The 23,132-nt window shown below is 35.1% G+C and overlaps 2 protein-coding genes across 4 annotated transcripts in view; both read right to left on the bottom strand.

The window, feature by feature from the left end:
• The window catches only part of LOC145323576 (heterogeneous nuclear ribonucleoprotein K-like), a 156,733-nt gene that overhangs the window by 108,748 nt on the left and 24,853 nt on the right, over positions 1-23,132 (bottom strand). For 2 of the 3 annotated variants that reach the window (XM_080165951.1, XM_080165952.1), the window contains exons 2-6: positions 1,748-1,937; positions 1,221-1,369; positions 845-938; positions 696-740; positions 111-185 (exon numbers count right to left, since the gene is read on the bottom strand). The exons of the other annotated variant lie outside the window; for it this stretch is intronic. In XM_080165951.1, the coding sequence (XP_080022077.1) occupies positions 111-185; positions 696-740; positions 845-938; positions 1,221-1,369; positions 1,748-1,927 (543 nt within the window). In that variant the 5' untranslated portion in view covers positions 1,928-1,937. The remainder of the gene's footprint in view (positions 1-110; positions 186-695; positions 741-844; positions 939-1,220; positions 1,370-1,747; positions 1,938-23,132) is intronic. 3 annotated transcript variants of the gene reach the window in all.
• LOC145323578 (crystallin J1A-like) lies at positions 1,927-22,452 on the bottom strand. Its single transcript, XM_080165954.1, has 12 exons — positions 22,179-22,452; positions 21,925-22,035; positions 21,359-21,442; positions 20,392-20,490; positions 20,170-20,277; positions 20,030-20,086; positions 12,363-12,443; positions 12,183-12,263; positions 3,091-3,171; positions 2,822-2,972; positions 2,553-2,695; positions 1,927-2,130 (listed from the first exon to the last, which is right to left on the bottom strand). Exons 2-12 carry the CDS (start codon positions 21,985-21,987, stop codon positions 2,056-2,058), a joined length of 1,023 nt encoding a protein of 340 aa, XP_080022080.1. The 5' UTR covers positions 21,988-22,035; positions 22,179-22,452; the 3' UTR covers positions 1,927-2,055.

The raw sequence follows: 23,132 nt of genomic DNA, 5'->3' as shown, positions 1-23,132 counted from the left end.
TAAAAGTTTGTAAATGTCATTGATTTGTAAGAAAAAAGGCCTATTTAATTATTATGCAAAACCAATTGAATGACGAAAGAGAACAAAACAGATGTATCTTAACTACTTACTCTTAGGTTGTGTTCCATAACAGTTTTGTAAACTTCTCTCGCAGCATTCATTACTTGATCTAGAGTACCCTCAACCTAAATATTTTAAGGTTTTTGGTGTGTTAAGCTAATGGTTTAGTTTCACGAACAGTAATAAAATTCCAAATAATTGCTTTTACCTGTTGATTCATAACAAATAGGTACATTTAGGGCAATTACAATTTAAAATTTTAAACTTTTTAAGTTGGTAATTATAGAAAAAGCTTCATTGTTATAATCTATTTTTAACTTTAAGCTATTTTATGTTAATTTAATTTCCATAAATAAACAAAAAATAACAGGATTTGTGTCTGTCTATATGTATCGAAGGATCTCTCTAACCGCTGAACCGAGTGGTTCTCCTTTACAGTGAAGCTTCCCATGGGTCCAGGAATGTTTTACATATATTTCTAAAAACTAAAATAGAAAGTTGGGGATCGTCGACCCCCCCCTCCCCCAGGTCAAGTGCCCCTGGAGGCGAAGCTACTTGTAAAGAATACAGAAATATCTATACTAAACTTGCTTCAAAAGAAACATTTATTCTAAAGTTTTTAAAAGTGAACTTACCTGAACACATCTGTCTGTTGACATTGGGCAAGGGCTAGAATAAACCTGCAAGGTAATAAAATTCTGTTATGTATAATTTTCTTATTTTTAAAAAATCATATAAATAAATATTGTTAATAAGTAAAAAAAGTTTTAGGACCGTTTAATACCTTAATTTGAACGCCAGTACTTTCTCTGATCTCTTTTATGTTTTCTCCTCCCTTGCCAATAATAGCACCCGCTATAGCTTGATGAATCAGAAACCTGAAAATTGTATCTTTAAAATATTTGAAAATAACCAGATGAGATAAGATTGAGATAAGATATGTAGTTTTCTTTCCTATGCATAACCAGTACCCAATATAACCTAAGCTAACATGGCCTAATGTAATAAAACAAACAAACGAAAAACGTCACCCCCCCCCCCAATTTTTTACAAAACAGGGGAAAGAGGATGGGGGGGGGGGAGGTATCAGTACTCCGGAGGGTACATTACATAGTATGATGGCGCCTTTTATTTATTTCATCTTTACAATGATATCTCACCTCATTTCTCTTGGGTCTCCATTGTCTGTTCCGTCTGGACATTCATATAGGTAGGGAATAGCTGCCTCCAGACATTCAAAGGCATTATTCCACTCCTTACCAACAATTTCAAGAATCCTCTCAGGGCCAGGACAATCAGGAATGCGCACCTGTAATTATGTCGACAATTAAAACTATTACAATGAAAGTGATGGCTCTTTTAACCCTTTCCAGAATAGTCAAACTACTGAAAATTTAGGAAGATACTTTACTATAGTGATTTGACTCTTAATTTTGTCAGTGTTGATGGTGCTATAATGTATGTAACTCTGTCTACAGTCCCGATTTTGTATTGGGTCTTTGAAATCAGCTAATAGCGTCGGAAATATAAACACAGCCAAGTCCATACATAAGAACAGAAAGCAATTTACAAGCAGATGAAAGAGTCTCCACCAGGCCACTGCACTAGTGGCCGGTGGTTGTGTGGATTATGCATCTATGTATACTTTATTAGTTGTCTCCCCATTGAATGATACTGATAAACTTACACTGCAATCGTAGGTTTCTCTTAGCTTGTTAATTGTAGAGCCTCCTTTGCCAATCAAACATCCAGCCATCTTAGAGGGTAAGAGAACTCTAAACCCAATTTTGTCTGAGAATTTTCTATCCATCTTTGGACGCTTGGCCATACCTGGATATCCTCCCTGCATTCCTGGACGTTTCAACATTTTTATATCTGTAAATTTAACAATCATATAATCATTATGAATAAAAATCTCAAATAATAAAAATTAAGTTTGCTTTTAATCACATGGAAACCTTATATTAATTTAAACAATAATAATCTCAATTTAAATTAAATCATCTCAATAGCATTCTTAAGAACATCCTCTGCATATGTAGTTCTCTCAATCCAGGAAACTGGCAGACCCTAGAAAATGATTTCCATTAGTTAACAAATAAATTGAATTATCTAAAATTTTTGAGGATTTAATGTAAAATTAGCAAAGTAATCTAATACGTATGCCCTATCTAAATCTTTAAATTTTTCCTTACAGAAGTTAAAAGGTGATTTTTAAATGGCGTGTCATAAACAAATAAAAGATTTTAGGCTAAATTAACAATTCTATAGTATGGATGTATATACAGATAACTACCTCCCTCAATTTATCAATGACCTTTTTTGTCTGCTACCAAATGGTTTTCTGCTACTTGGATTTGTTAATATAACCGATACCATTGGTTGATTTTCAATGGCCAAATTAAGAGTCGGAACATGGACACTGCGTTGGAGAGATACAGTTATTTGACCCCTTCCCCTTCTAGTGATTTACTCTAATGCTAAATTAATACCTTTATTCCAACTTTAGCACCAAGCATAGCACCAATAAAGAAAGATCTGGAACAGTTACACCCCCCAGCCTTTATGGTCTTTCTAACAGCATCTTCAAATCCTGTAGAAGTTTGAACAGCGTGGATGGCACCCATAAATGATCCTAAATAACAATTCATTACCTAATATACATATATTAAAGTAAAAAATCGGGCAATTACAAATACGAAGGTTTTGAATTTTCATCATTTTTCAATTATTAAGCTTTAAATAGTCTAGTGTAACATACCTGGATTATAACAAGGCCTTCCAAACACATAACCTACAGCTTGAACATGTGGAGTTGAATGGATTGACTCAATCATCTCTAATTCCTTATAGATTTCGGGAAAGTCAAGTTTGATTGCCTCTTTTACTGATCCAAAAACGTCAGCTTCATTCTAAATATAAACATAAAATATTTAAAGCAAATCATAAAATAATGTTCTTGTAAAAACATATCATAACAATGCCTCAAGATAAAAAATTACGAATCTATTATTTTTAAAATGCACTAGCCTGAATGAAAGCTTCAACTATCTTGGATGCAACTAGAGCATGAGAAACTGCAACTGGCCAAGTTGATTGTGTCTTTGTTACCTAAAAACAAATTATAAACAAATATAGGGGCAATTTTATCCAACCGTAGTAGAAGTGCAGCAACTACAAATAAAGTATTCGTTCGGAAAAACTGTTGAGGAAAAACTGTGTGTTGGAATGATTTTTCTTGTATTCCCTGGCAAGTTCGAACCCATTAATTCCCTTTTCCTTACACCAAACAAACAAAAGGACGCGCATTTTTCCTTTAATGATTCCCATGTGAAGAGCTACGTGAATAAAAATAATGTATTGGTTGAATATACATGCGCTCTAATCTGTGGAAGATCTCAAATAAGCCTTCCTGCTTAGTTTGACATCATATGTGGTAAGAATTTATCTTTAATTCTTAATAATAAGTGTAGTATGGTATATTTTTACGAAGAAATTTAAAACATTAATTTTTCAACAAATAGACCATTTAACTGCTAACTTTTGACATACGAATATTTTCCTTAATTTTATTGATCATTTGAATCTAAAATTATCAATTTCTGATGCTATTTAATATGTTTCGTGCCAATTTAAAGTTTTTTAGAAATTTTATATTTTTAATTAAATTGAAATCACGCAACCTCGATCTTACAAAAATAATAAACCATTAATATTATGTAATTAATTTTTATATTTTTGTTTTAGATTCACTGTTTTCATGGTAATAAATACACATTTGTAAACTTCGCTATGTTGGTCATTCGGAGGGCTTGGAGATAAGATTTCGAGAACGGCTAGGCAAGCGTTCCGAAACAATGAAAACAAGACAGAACAGATGCGGCTAAGAAAATATCTGTGAAGTTTTGTGAATGTGTCGGTTGTGATACCTTACCACGCATTATTATAATCGTAATCAGTACAGTTAATTATTGTGACAATCATGGGTCCTAAAATGAATAAAGGCGCTCAACTGGGATTGCGGCTACGCCCAGCCGTCGAGGCCCTAACCAGTGAACTAAATAAAGTGATGAAGTTGGTCAGTGAATCTTCAGAGCTTGATGTTAGACATTTCACTAAGGAGTCAATCCTTGTCCATGACAAGTTCGAGACATTCGATAGCATTATGGTCGGTTTTAGCAAGCTTGGTGTGAGAATTCAAGAGCTTGAGGAGTTTAGTGACATTTATTCTAATATAATTACTGTGCAAAAGGATTATAACGCTCTGAAAGATGCTCTAGATGCTATGGAGGAGCTTAGTGACATTCAAAGTGTTGTTGATTTAGTTGGTGATAATTTGCCTGACCATAAGGCTGAACTATATGATCGATGCTTAAAGATTGTGAAAGTTATTAAAGGGTCATACTTTCCCTTACCAGAACCAATTATAAACACTTTGTCTGCTTTGATGAAACGGCTGGCCGAGGTTAAGCTTGAACCTGTGAAGCCGCCTACAACGACGGCGGGTGCTGCGACAGCATCGCCATTTGTGTCGCCATTTGGCACACCACAGTTCGGCACCGGTTCTATATTCACGCCAGGATATATGAATCGTGTCGACGAACGCCTTCTTCCAAGCTTTGACGGCTCAGAGTCAGCCTACGTAAGTTTCAAGGACAATTTTAAAAAGCTTACTGTAGGACAGGACCCGTCATATTTACAGTTATTGTTGAGCAGTGAAAAGGTCTGCAAAAATAAAGAGTTGAGACTTCAGTTAATTCAGATTCAATCGCATGAATCTCAATGGGCTTACCTCGACGCACGTTTTAAGTCCAAAACACGTCAGATGCTCTGCCTTTTCAACCAATGGGAGAAGAAGCCTAAACCGTCGGACTCCAACCAGATTGTGACAGTCTTAGCAGAGTTTGGTGGTGCAGTTAGCCAGCTCGAGCAGCTGACTAAAGATGATGATGATGAGGAAGTCACCACAAGCCAGTGGTTGACTGTGATCCTTCTGGAGATGTTATCCAAGAAGTTGCCACGTGATTTCCAGGACAAGCTCAACCTGGCGTTGGGCTCGATGGATACCCCAAATATTCCTAAGCTGTTGAAGATTATAGAGGAACAGCGTGGCGCCATTTTGATGAGGTGTTCAATCGATGTAGACACCCCCTCCAAGAAGAAAGGTAATCCTGCGGCCGCAGCTACAGCCGTTGGTAAACCTGGGTCTCCAGCTAAGACCAAGAAGAAACAGCCTTGCCCGTCGGAAGGTTGTAACTCTGATCACCTGTTGTTTAAGTGCTCCAAGTTTAGGGATATGTCTGTTCCTGAACGCAAAGTCTTCATCAAGAAGATAGGCGCCTGTTTGCTCTGCTTACAAAAAGGGCATCGGGTGGCCGATTGTCCCAGAGCCGATAAGCTTGGCAGCTGTACCATAGACAGTTGCAACCAGCCTCATAATTCATTGTTACACGAATCTGTTGCTGGTGGACAAGTTGCGGCAGTGTATGAATCACAATTGTTTAGCAAGAACAATTTTATGCTGATGTTGCAGCAGGTCCCGGCATTGGCGGCTGACAAACGTCAAGTCACCGTCAATGCCATGTGGGACTCTGGAGCAAATTTGACGTTGATTTCTAGAAGTATTGCCAAGAAGTTAGAGTTGCCATCAACTGGTCGCACAGCTACTATTTCTCTGGCAGATGGAAAGAGCCAAGCATGTCCTACAGTCAAGATTTGTTTGGTTGACCGCAACCGGAATTCACATATTCTGGAGGCGGCGGTAGTGCCCAGCATTGGTACTAAAGAAGGGTTGCGTTCTATTGATCCTACAGCCGCCGCCGACATTTTCAACATGATGCCTGATAATTTTTCTATGGTCGACGGTAAGATTGATATTCTTATCGGCCATTTAACACCAGCTATGTTCCCGTGTGCAGATAAAATGGTTGGTGATTCTAGACTGTACAGAAGCTTATTTGGTACAGGCTATTTAGTTGTGTCTGCAGATGGCAGGACTGTTGCTAATCCTGTCGCCTGTAAAGCTGTGAAGTTGGAGGTCAGCAAGATGGAGTTCCTGAGTACTGAGAGTTTGGGAATACAGCCGCCATCAATGTGCAGCGGTTGTAAGAACTGCCGTCATTGCGCCGCCATAGCCGCCGGGCAGTCCGCCTTGGACGTGCGTAAGCGGCAGCTGATTGAAGAAGGTCTGACATTAGATCTTGAGAACCATATTTGGACGGCCTCATATCCCTACAAGCAGCCGCCAAGTGTGTTATTTGATAATTCAGAGCAGGCCTATAAGATCTGCTTACGTGACCGGCAGAGAATGATTAAAAAGGGTGAATACAACACCTTCTGCCAAGTGTTCCAAGAAGCTGTGTCTCGTGGAGTGTATCAGAAAGCTTCGCCAGAAGACCTAGCTTATACTAAGTCGTGTATTATTCGAGCCTAGTCTGCGCATATAAAGAGTCTATTTCCACGCCGTTGAGGATATGCGCCAATTCTAGCCTCTGCTGCAAGGGGCTAAGCCTCAATAGTATTATGATGGACGGCCCAGTTCCATTATATACTCTGATGCACAATCTTATCCGGTTCAGAAGTTATAAGTGTGCATTCGTGGCTGATATTCAGAAGTTCTACAATTCATTATTAGCTACCTATGAAGATTCTCAGCTGAAACGTGTTTTTTTCGCTGATACAGTTGATGGAGAGCCAGAGGTCTACCTCACCAAAACCATCAACTTTGGTGAGGCCTTGGCTGGCGATATGGCCGTGACCGCCCTCAGACTCACTGGTCGTATTTTTGGTGGACGTTCCCAGCAGGATGTTCAAGATGTTTATGGATCTGAGAAGATTAGAGGTTGTGACGTTGTAGCCCAGCAGGATGTGTGGAGAGATGTTCAGCAACCACTCAGTTCTGAATTTATTTTGTATCAAGATCCTCCATCGGTCAAATTGGAGACTTGTACTTACGTGGATGACTGTTTGAGCGGTCATAACAGTAAACCTGAAGCTGTCCAGCTGGACCAAGAGCTGGAAGATATGATTGCACCTGGCAATTTCAAGTTTAAATCTGTTGTTTATTCTGGAGATGATGTTGACAGTGTAAAAGTTCTGGGCCTTGTTTGGGACCCTAAACAGGATAAGTTGTTCCTACCTGTCAGAGCCAACCACGGCGAGAAGATTAAGGGTAGAAAGTTACTAGAGGATCTGGACCTGGAGGACCTCTGGAGAAGTCTACCTGAGTTGATAACTAAACGTGAAGTTTGGAGAATTGTGCAACAACTTTATGACCCAATGGGTCTAGCAGCGCCATTGCTGCTTAAATCCAAGCTTTGTCTGCGCTCAGTTTGCATACATGGATGCAACTGGGATGATGTTATACCTGGAGAGTTGAGGTCGGAGCTCGTGTCCAGCCTCCAGGACCGTTCGGCACTTGGAAATGTGTCGTTCAGACGATCGATGGTTCCTGATAAGCCGTTGGGGCTTCCAATGCTTGTTGGTTTCTGCGATGCATCCAACCAGGCCTATGCAGCCATCACCTACCTGAGATGGCCAGTTCCTGGAGGATATGATGTAGTTTTGTGTTGCGCCAAGTCACGTGTCGCACCAGTGAAGATAGAGTCTATACCAAGGTTAGAAATGCTTAGTTGTCTAATTTTGGCAAGGCTTGTGGATACTGTTGTCAGAGCCCTACCTTTCAACATTTCTGGCAAAGTATTTTTTAGTGATAGCAGCTGTGCCCTGGCTCAATTATCCAGTGACAGTGTCATGCTAAATGTTTTCAACAGTCATCGTGTTTCCGAGATACAACAGTTGACGAGCCCTGAAGATTGGAGATGGGTTCCAACCCAACACAACATCGCCGACCTGGCGACGCGTGGTTTGTGTACGATTGAGGATGTACAACCTGGATCTACATATCAGGATGGTCCAAGCTGGTTGCGCCTGGAACAGGACCAGTGGCCCGTTAAGACGGCGGGTGAGGTAAATGCATCCATTCCCGAGAGCGAGCTAAATCCCAAGATGGCGAAGCTCAAGGTAATGTTCACACAGGTGGTGGACAATGATTTCTGGAGGTCCCTGGCAAGAAGGACCTACAGGCAGGCAAGGAGGACTGTGGCCGCAGTTCTTAAGGCTGCCAACTGCTTTAAAACGCTGCTTGTCAAGAAACGTGGCGTTGCAACAATTGAGGATGGTGTTAGCAACAATGATAGTTCTAGGTATTATGAGAACTATACTTTCACAAATACATACATGGATTCTGTTTGTGACTTGTTTTTGACTTCCTTCAACCAAGAGAAGGAGATGACCATGGACGCCGAGGGGAAATTCGACTCCCTTCAACCCTATCATCACAAGGTCCAGGTTTGTTGGCCCATAGTGGGTCATGATGGATGTTATCCTCTTAGGACATTTACAATATTAAAAATGTCCGGGAGAGGAGATGAGGCTCTTGAGGCCGCTGCTGGAGGCCCCAGGAAGATTATGAAGGACAGCCCAGGTGTTGTCTTGCTCAGCCGCCACAACAGGCTGGCGCGGCTCATCCTTCAACAGTCCCACGATGAATTGGGGCATGGAGGCCATCGTAAGACGTTGGCGCAAAGCCGCAGGTATGCATGGATCACACATGGTCGCATGGAGGCTATGAAAGTGGTCAAGAGTTGTGCTGCATGTTCCATTGAATATGCCAAGCGTTCGAGTCCCGCAATTGCTAATATTCTGCCAGATCGTGTCGAGCCCTCTGTGCCCTTCAAGGAGGTGCATATGGACCTTGCGGGGCCGATCGAAGTTACGAAGCCTGGCGTTGGCACCAGGAGTTCCAAGACCAAGTACAAAGTTTGGTTGTTGATTGTGGCCTGTAGATTTACACAGGCTGTGTTTGTTGATGTGTTGACCGATTATTCAACTGAAGCCGTGCTGGTCGGCTTGAGAAAACTTCAGGCGTTTTACAATATGCCTAGAAGGGTTACTACAGACAGAGGCACCAATATGGCTGGTGCCAAACGAATTATGGATGAACTTTTGAAGGATACCAGGATGCATTTTGAATGGCATCTTGTGCCCACCGCAGCACACTCGTTCGTAGGTACTGTGGAGAGGCAGGTTGGGCTGGTCAAGCGTGTGTTGAACAAGAAGTTGGCTGGTGCTACTGTAACCTTCAATGATTTATTGGTGTTGTGTGCTGAGACTGCAAGAGTCTTGAATTCTAAGCCATTGACCTATGCCACCCAAGGAGATGACGTCAATTGCTGGAGAATAATTTCACCTGCTGATCTGTTAGGCGGCAGGACCAACGATGCAATCTGCACCTTCGAGACAGGTTGTAAAGAGCCCATCACCAGGAGGCTGGAGAACTTGGAGGAGTTGACCCGTCAGTTCCATCAGGTGTACAAGGAGCAGCTCATGCCTGAGCTACTCAAGTCCGTCAAGTGGCGCAGCAACAAGGTGCTGCTCGAGCCGGGAGACGTGGTGCTGATCGACGATAGCACAAATTTGATGAAGAAGTTCAGATTGGGGCGTGTGGAAGAAGTGCGCCCAGGTGGGAGGACCGTGGTTTGCAAGTTCAAATTATCAGATGACGCAGCCGCCACGAGTAACGAGACTTCCGCAAGACGTCTGCTCAAGATCAATCTACCCAAAGTTTAGTATAAGTATCGTTCTTGTTTAACTTTGAATTTTATTTTTACGGTAGATTTATCAGATATTTTTTCGAAAGACAAAAAACGCAAATTTTGACGCAATTTCGTTTAAACTTTCAAATCGACGCAAGATTTTTTCATTTGAAATGCAAACTTAAGTTATTTATACGTTTACGCAAGTTTTTTCAATGATTTAAGTCTTTCCGGGACCAGGGATTTTTTCGCGGAAATTTTCCTAGGTACCTACGCAAATACGAACATTTTTATCCTTGTTTGATTGAAATTCGATATGATAAAAAAGTAACACAATGAGATTTTTTTACATCATATAAATATTTCTTTAAGATTTATTATAATCACATAGATAATTTAATATTACATATATATTAAAATTATTTCTATTTACCTTTTAACCGATGTATCTAAAGAAAAATGCAGATTTTTTTCGCTTTGAATTAAGTAGATTCTTTGAGTTCGAAGATTTAAGCTTAATAAGACCGCTCTATAGTGTATCTTAGCTCTGTTACCTCGGCCAGACATACTACAGAACGGCAAAACTAAAGCATAAGATAATTTTATTTCGATTGCTTTGATTGATGATTTTAAAGTTTCTTGAATTATTCATGATTCTTTTAATTTTTGATTGATTTAAACATCACTAATTATGTTTATTTTCAGTTGATGGAGCCCTGCGCCAGAAATCCTGTCGGAAATTATGCAGTATCAAAAAATTGTGATGGAAAGACATAACGTCCGTCAGGATAGCTGGAACATGGCATTATTAATATTTGAAAGATTGGTTAGTTTGTATCTTGAGGGGTTCATTCTAACTGAGGCCCCAAATTGCTTTAATTTTGACTGTATGAATATGTACAAGTTGCTTTCTTCTTAAAACAGAGAGAAATTGCAAACTCAGCATTTAAAGAAGTTCTTTTCTTATAATTGAGCTTTTGTTTTATTTTGGTAATTTAATTTGCATATTTCAATTGCAATTTTATTTTACGCAATTTTGATTCACGAAGATTTAAATTATGAAATTTTAATTTTCCGATGTTTGATGATTTTTACAGTCATATTTTATTTAGATTTAAGTATCTATTTTATTAGAACATGTTAGATTTAAGGATCTTACCTATCTTATCTAAGAATGTCTAAATGTAAGCCCGAATATTTTTCCGCTGGAGAAAATGCTAATTTTTGAGAAGTTTTTTATGAAATTTTACTTTTCTTTTCTAGCAAAAAGATTTAGTAGAAAAAATGTCATTATTTAATCTTTCTTTCTTTTGATTTAAAAGTTTGAGTTGATTACTTAATTATTGATGCGATTTTTAATATAAAAATCATTGCCTATTATTATGTAGGTACCTAATCAAAGTTTAGGTACTATTGATTATTAATTCATGTATTCGCAATTACATGGTCTGTAATTCTAACTTTAATTGAGATTATGAGGCCATGATATAATGAGATGTGTGAGTGGTAAATGTGCATTTCATGAATGTTGAATGCTTTTCCCATTCCTTATTCCTATCCTTATGTGGTAGTGGAGTCGGTTTGAGTTATTGTGGTGTTCGTAAGTTACCATAATTAATTTTAGGCCTGATGGCCATGCCATTTTAAACTCTTGTAATTTATGCGTTATGAGATTGTGATTTTGTGGACACTGTCTGCACGCATGATGTTAAGATGAGTTATTGTGTTCGATTCCCAGTGACTAGACGGGTGTGTGTTGGAATGATTTTTCTTGTATTCCCTGGCAAGTTCGAACCCATTAATTCCCTTTTCCTTACACCAGAGAATGAGTGTGTTACGCGGCATTCCTAACTATCTCCGCGCGTCGCTTGTAAACAAACAAAAGGACGCGCATTTTTCCTTTAATGATTCCCATGTGAAGAGCTACGTGAATAAAAATAATGTATTGGTTGAATATACATGCGCTCTAATCTGTGGAAGATCTCAAATAAGCCTTCCTGCTTAGTTTGACATCATATGTGGTAAGAATTTATCTTTAATTCTTAATAATAAGTGTAGTATGGTATATTTTTACGAAGAAATTTAAAACATTAATTTTTCAACAAATAGACCATTTAACTGCTAACTTTTGACATACGAATATTTTCCTTAATTTTATTGATCATTTGAATCTAAAATTATCAATTTCTGATGCTATTTAATATGTTTCGTGCCAATTTAAAGTTTTTTAGAAATTTTATATTTTTAATTAAATTGAAATCACGCAACCTCGATCTTACAAAAATAATAAACCATTAATATTATGTAATTAATTTTCATATTTTTGTTTTAGATTCACTGTTTTCATGGTAATAAATACACATTTGTAAACTTCGCTATGTTGGTCATTCGGAGGGCTTGGAGATAAGATTTCGAGAACGGCTAGGCAAGCGTTCCGAAACAAACTGTTTGCATTTTTATTAACAGCCCAATGTCCTCTCCATCCCTGAGTAGCAGCACTATTAACAAAAGATTAAATTCTGTTACCTGCAAAACTTTGTCCATTAGTCCTGAGTCCCCAGCATATTTTACAACAACAGGCAAAGCACAACAAAATCCGTCAGTTTCCTAAATTTTTAGATTTATTTCATTAGGTAAGAACTTGATATTGAAAGTTTGCAATAAAAAGCGTTTACCTACATTGAAGAAGCAAAAATTAAAATCAACCTTGATTTGAGAATCTCCAAACTGTTTTCCAGCCTTCATATTATCAAAGAACTTTATCATACCTCCATGTAACCATTTACCCTAAAGCAAAAATGTAGTAAGCAAATAAAAAATCTAATTTAATGTCCCCATTTAAGATAATTAATAATATTTTTAAGGGAGGGGAGGGGGGGGGGGGTCGGATCTGATACTTTTGCGTAAACAGGGTGCATAGGCTTTGTCTTAGGAGTGAGAGGATAGGTTATTAAAGAAAAAAGTTTACTTTTGGGGTGCATTTTTCTTTTATTAGCCTCCAGGTTGTCTCTGGACAGTTAAAAATAGATAGATGTATTTCAACATAAGCATACAAAATGATAATAATATTTCTTACACATATTTACAAAATTTTATGCATAGTTTGGTACTTTCATAACCTGGGTTGGCCGTTGCAAAAGCTGAAAGTACCGATTTAAGACAAACATATTCAAATGATTTTTTAATGTTTCTAGCTACATAGAAATTTTAATCAGATAATTAAATTGGATATATACGGTGCATTATTTGCCAAATGTACCACTTTTCTGCACTACCTCTCCGATTTTGTTAATACTTTATATTTTGGTCCGTTGGGTAATTCAAGGATGCTGGATGGCCAAAAAAAAGTTTCAAAGTCCCTGGATGTCTAGATATCTAGCTATCTATGAAGGTAGGTAACAAAAATTTAAAAAACACCCATTTTTTCACAATTTTAAAAATTAATTTTTTCATCAATCTTACATCTAACCTATACATTTTATACACCAAAATGATCGTTTATTCATGTAAAAAGCTCACATAATGCTATTTTGGCCAAAACTCTAATTTTACAGGGTGTCCAACAAAAAGTGTATTTTGGATATCTAGCGTAATACCCAAAATACCTGTCCGAAAAAAATCATTTTTTTTGACTTAAATCCTGTGTTTTATCTGTGGGCATATGTGGTATATAACGGTTCGGAGGACCCGGGACTATAAGGTTGTCAAATTTCATTTTGGAACACCCTGTAAATGTGATTTTTATGTCTGTAGAGCTAAAACTTGGTCCAAATTGGCTATTTTTTTCAAATTACTCTAATATGTGTCTTAGTATGTTTGGCCATAGTGTTTTCTGACCAGATCAATATTTTTCTATTTTTTGGACACCCTGTATTTTCAAAAAAAGAGAAAAAAAAATTTTGTTTTTTTTTAAATTTTTTTTCTATTTTTAAGATACTTAAAACTGTCATATAGATACAGATTTTGACTAATAACAATAATATTTGCCTATTTTACAAATTTTTACACTTTTGGGACACCCTGTGCATGTTTTTGAAAAATGATGGTTTTTGTCCATTTTTGGGAGGAAGGAGTCGTTTTAAGGCCATAGACTATTTCTTCATTTTTGTAGAACTTTTCAAGATACATCATTTGTTATTTATGCAAAAAAGCGCAAAAACCGAACCGTTTTGCCGTTATTCACTGCCAAAGGCGGAATTTTTTACGTTTTTTGCAGTTCCCGAGGATTTAATGCGCATTTTAGGTAGGAAGATGTTGATTTTTCAAGATTACTCTGAAATACTTTTATTTAGGAAATTTAATTTTCTAAAATTCGTATTAAGTCAAATTTTTTGTGCAGCTAACCATTTTTCGTCGAGATGGATTTCAATTGTTAAAACAAGAAAATGAAGTGTATATAATATAAATAATTGCTATAACATAAGTAATATAAGAAACATAAACCATGTGCATTTGAAATTCCTTTTGACAAAAATCGGTTGGATATACAAAAATTTTTACTTCACATGAAATTTAGTAAAATAAAATGCCTAAATAAAAGTATTTTACAGTTATCTTGAAAAATCAACGTCTTCCTACCTAAAATGCGCATTAAATCCTCGGGAACGGCAAAAAACGTAAAAAATTCCGCCTTTGGCAGTGAATAACGGCAAAACGGTTCGGTTTTTGCGCTTTTTGCATAAATAACAAATGATGTATCTTGAAAAGTTCTACAAAAATGAAGAAATAGTCTATGGCCTTAAAACGACTCCTTCCTCCCAAAAATGGACAAAAACCATCATTTTTCAAAAACATGCACAGGGTGTCCCAAAAGTGTAAAAATTTGTAAAATAGGCAAATATTATTGTTATTAGTCAAAATCTGTATCTATATGACAGTTTTAAGTATCTTAAAAATAGAAAAAAAATTTAAACAAAAAAAAAAAATTTTTTTCTCTTTTTTTGAAAATACAGGGTGTCCAAAAAATAGAAAAATATTGATCTGGTCAGAAAACACTATGGCCAAACATACTAAGACACATATTAGAGTAATTTGAAAAAAATAGCCAATTTGGACCAAGTTTTAGCTCTACAGACACAAAAATTACATTTACAGGGTGTTCCAAAATGAAATTTGACAACCTTATAGTCCCGGGTCCTCTGAACGGTCATATACCACATATGCCCACAGATAAAACACAGGATTTAAGCCAAAAAAAATGATTTTTTTCGGACAGGTATTTTGGGTATTACGCTAGATATCCAAAATACACTTTTTGTTGGACACCCTGTAAAATTAGAGTTTTGGCCAAAATAGCATTATGTGAGCTTTTTACATGAATAAACGATCATTTTGGTGTATAAAATGTATAGGTTAGATGTAAGATTGATGAAAAAATTAATTTTTAAAATTGTGAAAAAATGGGTGTTTTTTAAATTTTTGTTACCTACCTTCATAGATAGCTAGATATCTAGACATCCAGGGACTCTGAAACTTTTTTTTGGCCATCCAGCATCCTTGAATTACCCAACGGACCAAAATATAGAGTATTAACAAAATCGGAGAGGTAGTGCAGAAAAGTGGTACATTTGGCAAATAATGCACCATACATATAACATATAAATAGGTTTAAATAGTATAAATAAATAGTAAGGTATTAATGATGCTATTTACACTATGATACAATGGGGTTAGAGAAATTAAAATTTTTATAGTAAATTAAGGCAAATTTTAATTATTTTTACAGACAAAACATTTTTGCTTATTACAATTAAAACTCTTATATTTATCTAAAGCTTTCTTTTTGATGAGATTTTTAGTGGAATTTTTAGTTTCAGCACACCTTATAGCAGTGTCTAGGTTGTTCCATATTTTAACAAAGCAAACATTAGGAAAAGTTTCTAGAGCTTTATGTTTAGGTAAAGGTACTTTTAATTTCATTACTCTGTTGGATAACATTGGTTCAAAAATATTATTGAATGAGTCTGGCATTTGTCCTGTAAGGAAACTTTTTACAAAGCTACCTATATTAACAGTCATAAATATCTTCAAGTTTAAGTAAATCAAGTTTTTCAAGTAATGGATCTACATGAGCATTGTACTTTGCATTAGCGACATATCTCACAGATTGCTTTTGTTTTAATAATAATCTATTCATTCCCTCACATTTAGCATTACCCCATGTTATAATAGAAAATTCCAAGTGCAATTTTACAAGGGAATTATATATAGATTTACGAATTTTAGTTGGTGCAAACTTTTTCAATTGATTTAATACAAAATTAGCACTAGATACTTTGTTAATAACTGAGTTTATATGGTGTTCCCACGTTATAAACTCATCTAGATGAACACCTACAAATTTAAAAGATTTAATATTACAATCATTCCCAATTCTTTCAATCTTTTCACCACCAATTTTTATGACTAGAGAATCTTGGACACACTGCATTTGTTTGGTTCTAAAAACCATAAACTTAGTTTTGGCAACATTAAGTGAAAGTTTATTTGCTTGAAACCAAAGTTTAGCTTTTTCTAGTTCAATGTTAACCCTCTCCTCTAATCTTTTTAAATTGCTATCACTGTGTGCAAAAATTGTGTCATCAGCAAAAAGTGAAGAAAATATATCAATTGCATTTGGCAAGTCATTTATATATAATAAAAACAGTATAGGACCCAGAACACTACCCTGTGGGACTCCATGGGTTATGTTTTGAATAGATGATTTGACACCATTAATTTCTACATATTGAGGACGATTATTTAAATAAGAATGAAACCATTTATTTGATAAACCTTTAAAACCATAATGGTTTAGCTTGGTTAAAAGAATTTGGACATTGCAAGTATCAAATGCCTTTTTTAAGTCAATAAAGCACCCCAGTGTATATCTGGTGTTTGAGAATCAAGACCTTGGTTTATTTTATTCAATAATTGAATTAAGGGCTGTGTTGTGTTGTGCTTGAGTCTAAATCCATACTGATGTTTATAAAGAATATTGAACTTATTTAAGTATTTAAACATTTGACAGGCAACTATTTTTTCCAGTAGTTTAGAAAAGGCATTTAATATACTAATAGGTCTATAGTTATCAAATGAATTATTCCTTCCTGATTTAAAGATTGGCAAAATTTTAGCGCATTTATAATTGTTTGGAACAAAGCCATGTTTAAATGAAAGATTAAATAGGTGAACAACAGGATCTATAATACTTGGCATAATTTCTTTTAAAAGTTTAGTAGAAATATTGTCAGGTCCACAGCTTAGTTTAGGTTTTAACTTATTGAGAGTAGAAAAAATTATTTGAGGGGTGATTTTTTGAAAGACAAAATTTTCATTTACTGGAACCCCAAGGTAGTCATTAAAATCATTTTCGCAAAATGGAATTTCATCTGCTAGGCTGGGACCAACATTAATAAAAAAATTGTTAAAACCCTCACAAATATCTTGAAGTATTCATAAGATCTGTTATCATCAGTAAAAAGATTTGGGATAGAATGCGTTTTTTTATTCTTGTTAATAAGTTGATTAATTGTAGACCAAGTTTTTTTCATGTTAGATGAAAATTCATTGAATTTAGAAAAATAGTACTCTTTTTTGGCTTTCCTAACTGCAGATTTATAAATATTATTTGCAATGACAAATTTTCTGTTGCTATCAACGGTTTTATCCTTAAATTTTTGTCTTAATAACATTTCTTTTTTCTTTCTTAGGTTTAGTAAAGCTGGAGACATCCAGGGATTTTTGGGGATAACTCTTTTGTTGGGTTTTATAGTTTTAAAAGGGAAACATTTTTCAAAGTTTTCGTTGATAACATTAGAAAAGTTTTCAAAGGCACTCTCTGGATTACAATCTGTAGTTATGTCAGACCAATCAAAAGAGGATAAGGATTGCTTAAATATTTCAGTATTTTCATTAGACATATTTCTTTTTTGTAAAAAAGAATCTTTGTTTTGCTTAGGATTACTAACATTTAAGTAAAATATTGGGAGATGGTCAGATAGACTTGAGTAAATAAGTCCGGCATTGTAATTATCCATCCTTTTATTTGTAAAAATGTTATCAATCAAAGTGGCACTTGTTGGTGTAATTCTGCTAGGTAATGTAATAACTGGTAAAAAAGAATGAGAGATTAACATATTTAAAAAGTCGTTGGTTGGAGAATGTTCATTATATTTAAGCAGATTAATATTTAAGTCAGAGCAAAGAATTATTTCTTCTGCATTCATAATTTTGAGAGAAGTTAGAGTTGTGTTAAGCCAATCAAAAAAAAATTGTATATTGCTATTAGGTATTCTATAAATATTTGCGATTATCTTAAACTTGTTTCTTGAAATGTAAACTTTAATTATTAGAGATTCAAAATTGTCATTAAAGCACGAGAATTCTTTGATAATTTCATAGTTTTTTAAGTTAGATAAATAAATAGCCAAACCCCCTCCCCTCTTTACTTCCCTATCTTTTGAGATTAGATTATAATTATTTAGACAGACTAAATCTTGATTTTTGATTCCCCACGTCTCTTGGACACATAAACAAGAAAAATTAAAGTCTTTGTTTTTGGTTTCATCTATCAAGTCTCTAAGATCATTTGATTTATTTGAAATACTGCGAATATTTAAGCTTAAAACGGAAAAATTTTCACTTTTATTACTAACTAGCGATTTAAATTCATTTTTATCAACATACTTACAACTATGCCCAAAATCACTATTCAATATAAGCTCATTCAGACCATTACTTGAAATTAAATCTATATCATCATCAAGGCCCTATAATAACAGATAAGTTTAAATTTTACAATTAAAAAGTGCCAATTTGGAAAATTAATTTTATAAGTTATACTATTAAACCCCAAAAAAGTAAACTTGATTATCATATAGTAAGAGATTAGTGACATACAATAGAGATAAAGTGTAGAGTGGTGACGTTAGTTTAGACATATATTAGATTTGATATCAGAGAATGATTTTTGAATTTAGAATCAATTTAATTCTTTTTCACATATTTTGGCTTTATATCAGATTTAACACCAACATGTTTAGGCAGATAGCTGTCGATATCACTTATGGTGTAAGTAAATGAATTTTCACTTTTGGGATAGTAAGTTAGCCATACGGGTTTTTCGCCTTCTTTGACAGTCATGTTAATGTCTCCATTTTGGTTTGTATCAAATTTGTGAATGGATCCTTTTTTCTTTAGAAATTTGATATGACCTAAAATCTTATAACGATTTTTAGTTAGTTGGAAGTTTATGAAGAACCTTTGTCTGGGAAAGTATGACTTTACCTTCGGTCCAGGATGTGAAGAGTCACATTTCTTGGTCATATCCTCCCCCTCCTTCTGGTCCCCATACCCCTCATTCTTGACCCCCTCCCCACGCATATCCCCGCCTCCATTTTTCGGTATATCTGACTTCTTTACTCCTCCTCTTTTGACAGCGGAAACCAAAATAGGGTGACCCATTTTTTCTGTTCCAAATTTTTAGCAGGACTGAGTTGTTTTTTAGTTCATGTACTGCTGTTATGTCAGATTCAGGAATTCTGACTCCGTAGCACTCCTGGACAAGATCTAATGTCCTTTCTGTCAGAGTTCTTGTGTCCTGTTCATCATGGGGTTCAAAGAGACTTTTCCATCCTTTTTCAACATTAGGCGGGCTAGTAAGTATAAAGTTGCCCTTAAGATTACGTTGCAATGAGTAATCTGCCGTATTCAACGCTTCTTTAGCCTCAGCCTTAGTAGTCTTCACATCATCCTTCAGATTTGTGCATTTGCCATCTTTGCCAACAGTTTTCCACTCTGATCCACTAGTGGAAATTATGTGCTGGCAAACAATAAATAGGTAGTTTAAAAGTGCTTTGTTGTTATTAACATCGACTTCACACATTTCTCTTCCTATTTTCTTCAATACATCTTTCACTACCTCGACATCAACTTTCTTGGCCATTTTTTTAGAAATAAAAATTTTGTGTCACCCTACTAGTTTAACTGTAATTCACATGAATAGGATTATAGCGGTCAAACTAATTATGTGTTGCTTGCTTGAGAACTAGAACACAACTGAAAAATTTTATTTTTTTTTGAAGAGTTAGAAGTAAAATTATAAAAAAATATGCATCCTTTTGAATGTTATAAACATATTTGAAGATAAAAGAAGCATATTTTGTTTAATAAGTTTAACTAATTTTTTTTTATTTTTACCTGTCCAGAGAAAACCTGAAAGCCTGCAGCACCTAAACCTGGAGGCCAAGTCCAAATATTTAAAGAAAAATACACCATAAAAATAAACTTTTTTCTTTAATAACCTATCCTCTCACTCCTAAGACAAAGCCTATGCACCCTGTTTACGCAAAAGTGTCAGATCCGACCCCCCCCCCCCGGGCCCCCATGTATACCTTGATAGGTCCTTGAACTCTTCCTTCACGTCTCAATTGCATATACTCTTCTCTTGCCTGGAATTTTATTTATTTCTTGAGTAAAACGTATTACTAATTAATACAAAATCTTAATACTTGATGAAATAAAGCAAATATACCTTCATGTCATATCTGGAACCTGGTCCTAGCTGTTTTTCAAATTCGCTACATATATCTTTAAAATCATACTCCTTCTTGTTCTTTAAACTTGTCATAACTGCATAAGCCTGATAATGAGAAAATTTTAAAAATAACTTAAGAAGGTTTATAACTATTTTGGAAGTTAAACCAACACCCTTCCAAAAGAAAACACAAAGAATATTTTTTTTAATTAAGGAAACCTGATCAAAGTAGCAACTATTCTCTCCAGTCGGCAAAGAATAAAAAGGTGACACACTTTCAGGCCAAAATTCTGGAGTCTCAGGGCTACTGGCTAAAGCCTAAAAATAAGCAAAGATAAAATATTATGTAAACATGTGGCGGATTCCTTGCGGATTCCGGATTCTTATTTTTAGCGGATTCCGGATTCGGATTCCGGATTCTAGCAATATTTTAAAAGAATTTTAAAGGGGGGAGGCGGATGTGCCACTTTTTGAAACCAAAACTAAAAGTCAAAGGAACTAAACTAAAAAAAGAGTTACAGGTCTGAGATTTTGCATGGCAGTTGCTTTATAGGGTTACAATATGGAACAGTGAAGAAACGGCGGTGCAACCGCCGAAAACCGCCGAGAAATTGCAAAAAAAAAATCAGTGGGAAACGGCGGTTTTCGGCGGTTGCGCCGCCGTTTCTTCACAGTTCCATATTGTACCCCTATAAAGCAACTGCCATGCAAAATCTCAGACCTGTAACTCTTTTTTTAGTCGAGTTCCTTTGTTGTCTTTTAGTTTTGGTTTCAAAAAGTGGCACATCCGCCTCCCCCCCCCTTTTTTTTTTAATTAAGTGCTACATATGTCCTAAAAAACAATGTTCTTGGTGTTCTCTATAATTCACTTCCGAGAATCGAACCAGATTTTTAAAGATAATATATATAATGATGAAAATCTTTGCCTTCAAAGAGGAGGAGTTGAAAGAAAAAACTCAAGACGCTAATTTTAGCCTACCAAATAAGAATCCGGAATCCGTTATTAAAAAACAGATTCAAGATCCGGATTCCAAAATTGGCCAAAAATTGGGCGGATTCCGGATTGCCAACCCTAAAACATTTATACCTAACAAACTTTATACCTATATAAAATTGCAAGAAATAAAATAACAAAACAATTCTTTGTTACTCAAACACAAATATCTCTTGCAGTAAAAGTAATAACCTTATCAAGCTGAGACAAATCATAAACCCAGTGAAGAGGTCGTGAAGCGGCATCTGCAATTGCTGCTCCCACCAAACATCCAATCTAAAACATAGTTTGACTAATAAAACTGTTTGTATTCAAAGAAGAAGAAATATTTGTATAACTCTTTATTTAGCTAAGGTTAATTCTAAATAAATACCCCCCAGTAATGGTGTGCAGTTTTATATTCTGAAAGACATTTAACAAATTCGGATTGATCCTAATCTGACAAAAGGTAGGTAATATATAAGATGCGTAACAGGGGGGTACAGAAATATAAAAGCATTAGGTTGTATGTTTGTGTGTTTGCTCGTAAACTTCTAAAGGTAAGTTTAGGCTATATCAGGGGGGGAAGGGCATAAAATAAAGTAAGTTGTGTGTTCGTTCGCTCGATCTCATATAAACAGCTATAAGTATGTTATTGGTCTATGAATGATTAATTATAAACTATTCATGTGGGAAGTGGAGTATTGCAAGATGCCAACCCTGATATTGTTCAATCTATTAGGTAGTTTTTATAAAATCTATTACAAATTTTAAGTTACCTTTCTTTGATTTACTTCTGATAAGGCAAACGCCTTCTCCAATAGTGCAGTTAATGAACTCATCGTTTTTGGTTCTGTTATGATTGGTCTGTTTCAGCTTAAATATTTGATCTAGAACATAAATCCTTAATCATAAAGACCCGAGTATTACAATTAATTAATAATATATCGGATTACAAAATAAAAATTGTTTTTTAACTTACTTTATACCTAATTATTTAACAAATCCTAAAATATTTCAATTAAATGCTTACTTTCACATGAATATTTTTCCACAATAATAAAATTATCATATGATAATTTAGTAGCATTTTATAATTATTTGTATTTATAACTTGTTTATGAAATGTTAACATATTTCACAAGCTTCTAGGCCCAAGCAGTGGCTTGGCTTCCCGAGACAGGCAAATAACAATTTGACCAAGTTGCCAATTTTATTATTGAATTCAAACCAAATTATTAAATATAAATTTTCAATGCCATTTGTTGAGAACTTTTAAGTTTTTTCATTTTATGCTGCTATTCAAATATTCTACAGTGTGTTTTTTTTATGAGCACTTTTTTGAAAGCCATTTTACCCCACGTATAGTTATCAGAATTTAATGATTAATGGCTTATTTTCTTCGTTTTTTAAGGGAAATTATGAAACAACAAAAAAAATTACAGTTTTTGTTGAAAAAGTACAGTAAAGTTAAAAATTAAAAACTTAGGTGTCAACATATAAAAATGGTTTTAGCGCATTTTTCTTAAAAAAATGGATTTTCTATAGTCGACTTTGGGGGGCCAGTACTCCCTCCCTGGTTGAGATAGGACCTTCAAACTTTAATATGTTCTAGTACATGTCCCTAATAGTATCTGTATACATTTTTAGCTCTATATCTCAACTTTGAAGTGTTTAGCAGCCATTCTTGCAAAAGGTTGATTATTTGAGCATAAGAAAAATGCGCTAAAACCATTTTTAGATGTTGACACCTAAGTTTTTAATTTTCAACTTTACTGTACTTTTTCAACAAAAACTGTAATTTTTTTGTTGTTTCATAATTTCCCTTAAAAATCGAAGAAAATAAGCCATTAATCATTTAATTCTGATAACTATAAGTGGGGTAAAATTGCTTTCAAAAAAGTGCTCATAAAAAAACACACTGTATTTAACTACAAGTTAAAAATAGTATAAACTCAATTTATTTGTGATTTTGCTTCCTGCACCA

This window comes from Acartia tonsa, chromosome 7 (genome assembly GCF_053477335.1).
Source record: "Acartia tonsa isolate MP-2025a chromosome 7, ASM5347733v1, whole genome shotgun sequence".
Taxonomy (NCBI): Eukaryota; Metazoa; Arthropoda; class Copepoda; order Calanoida; family Acartiidae; genus Acartia; species Acartia tonsa.
Note: the sequence above shows the minus strand (reverse complement) of the source record. Positions and strands in the feature narration are given on the sequence as shown.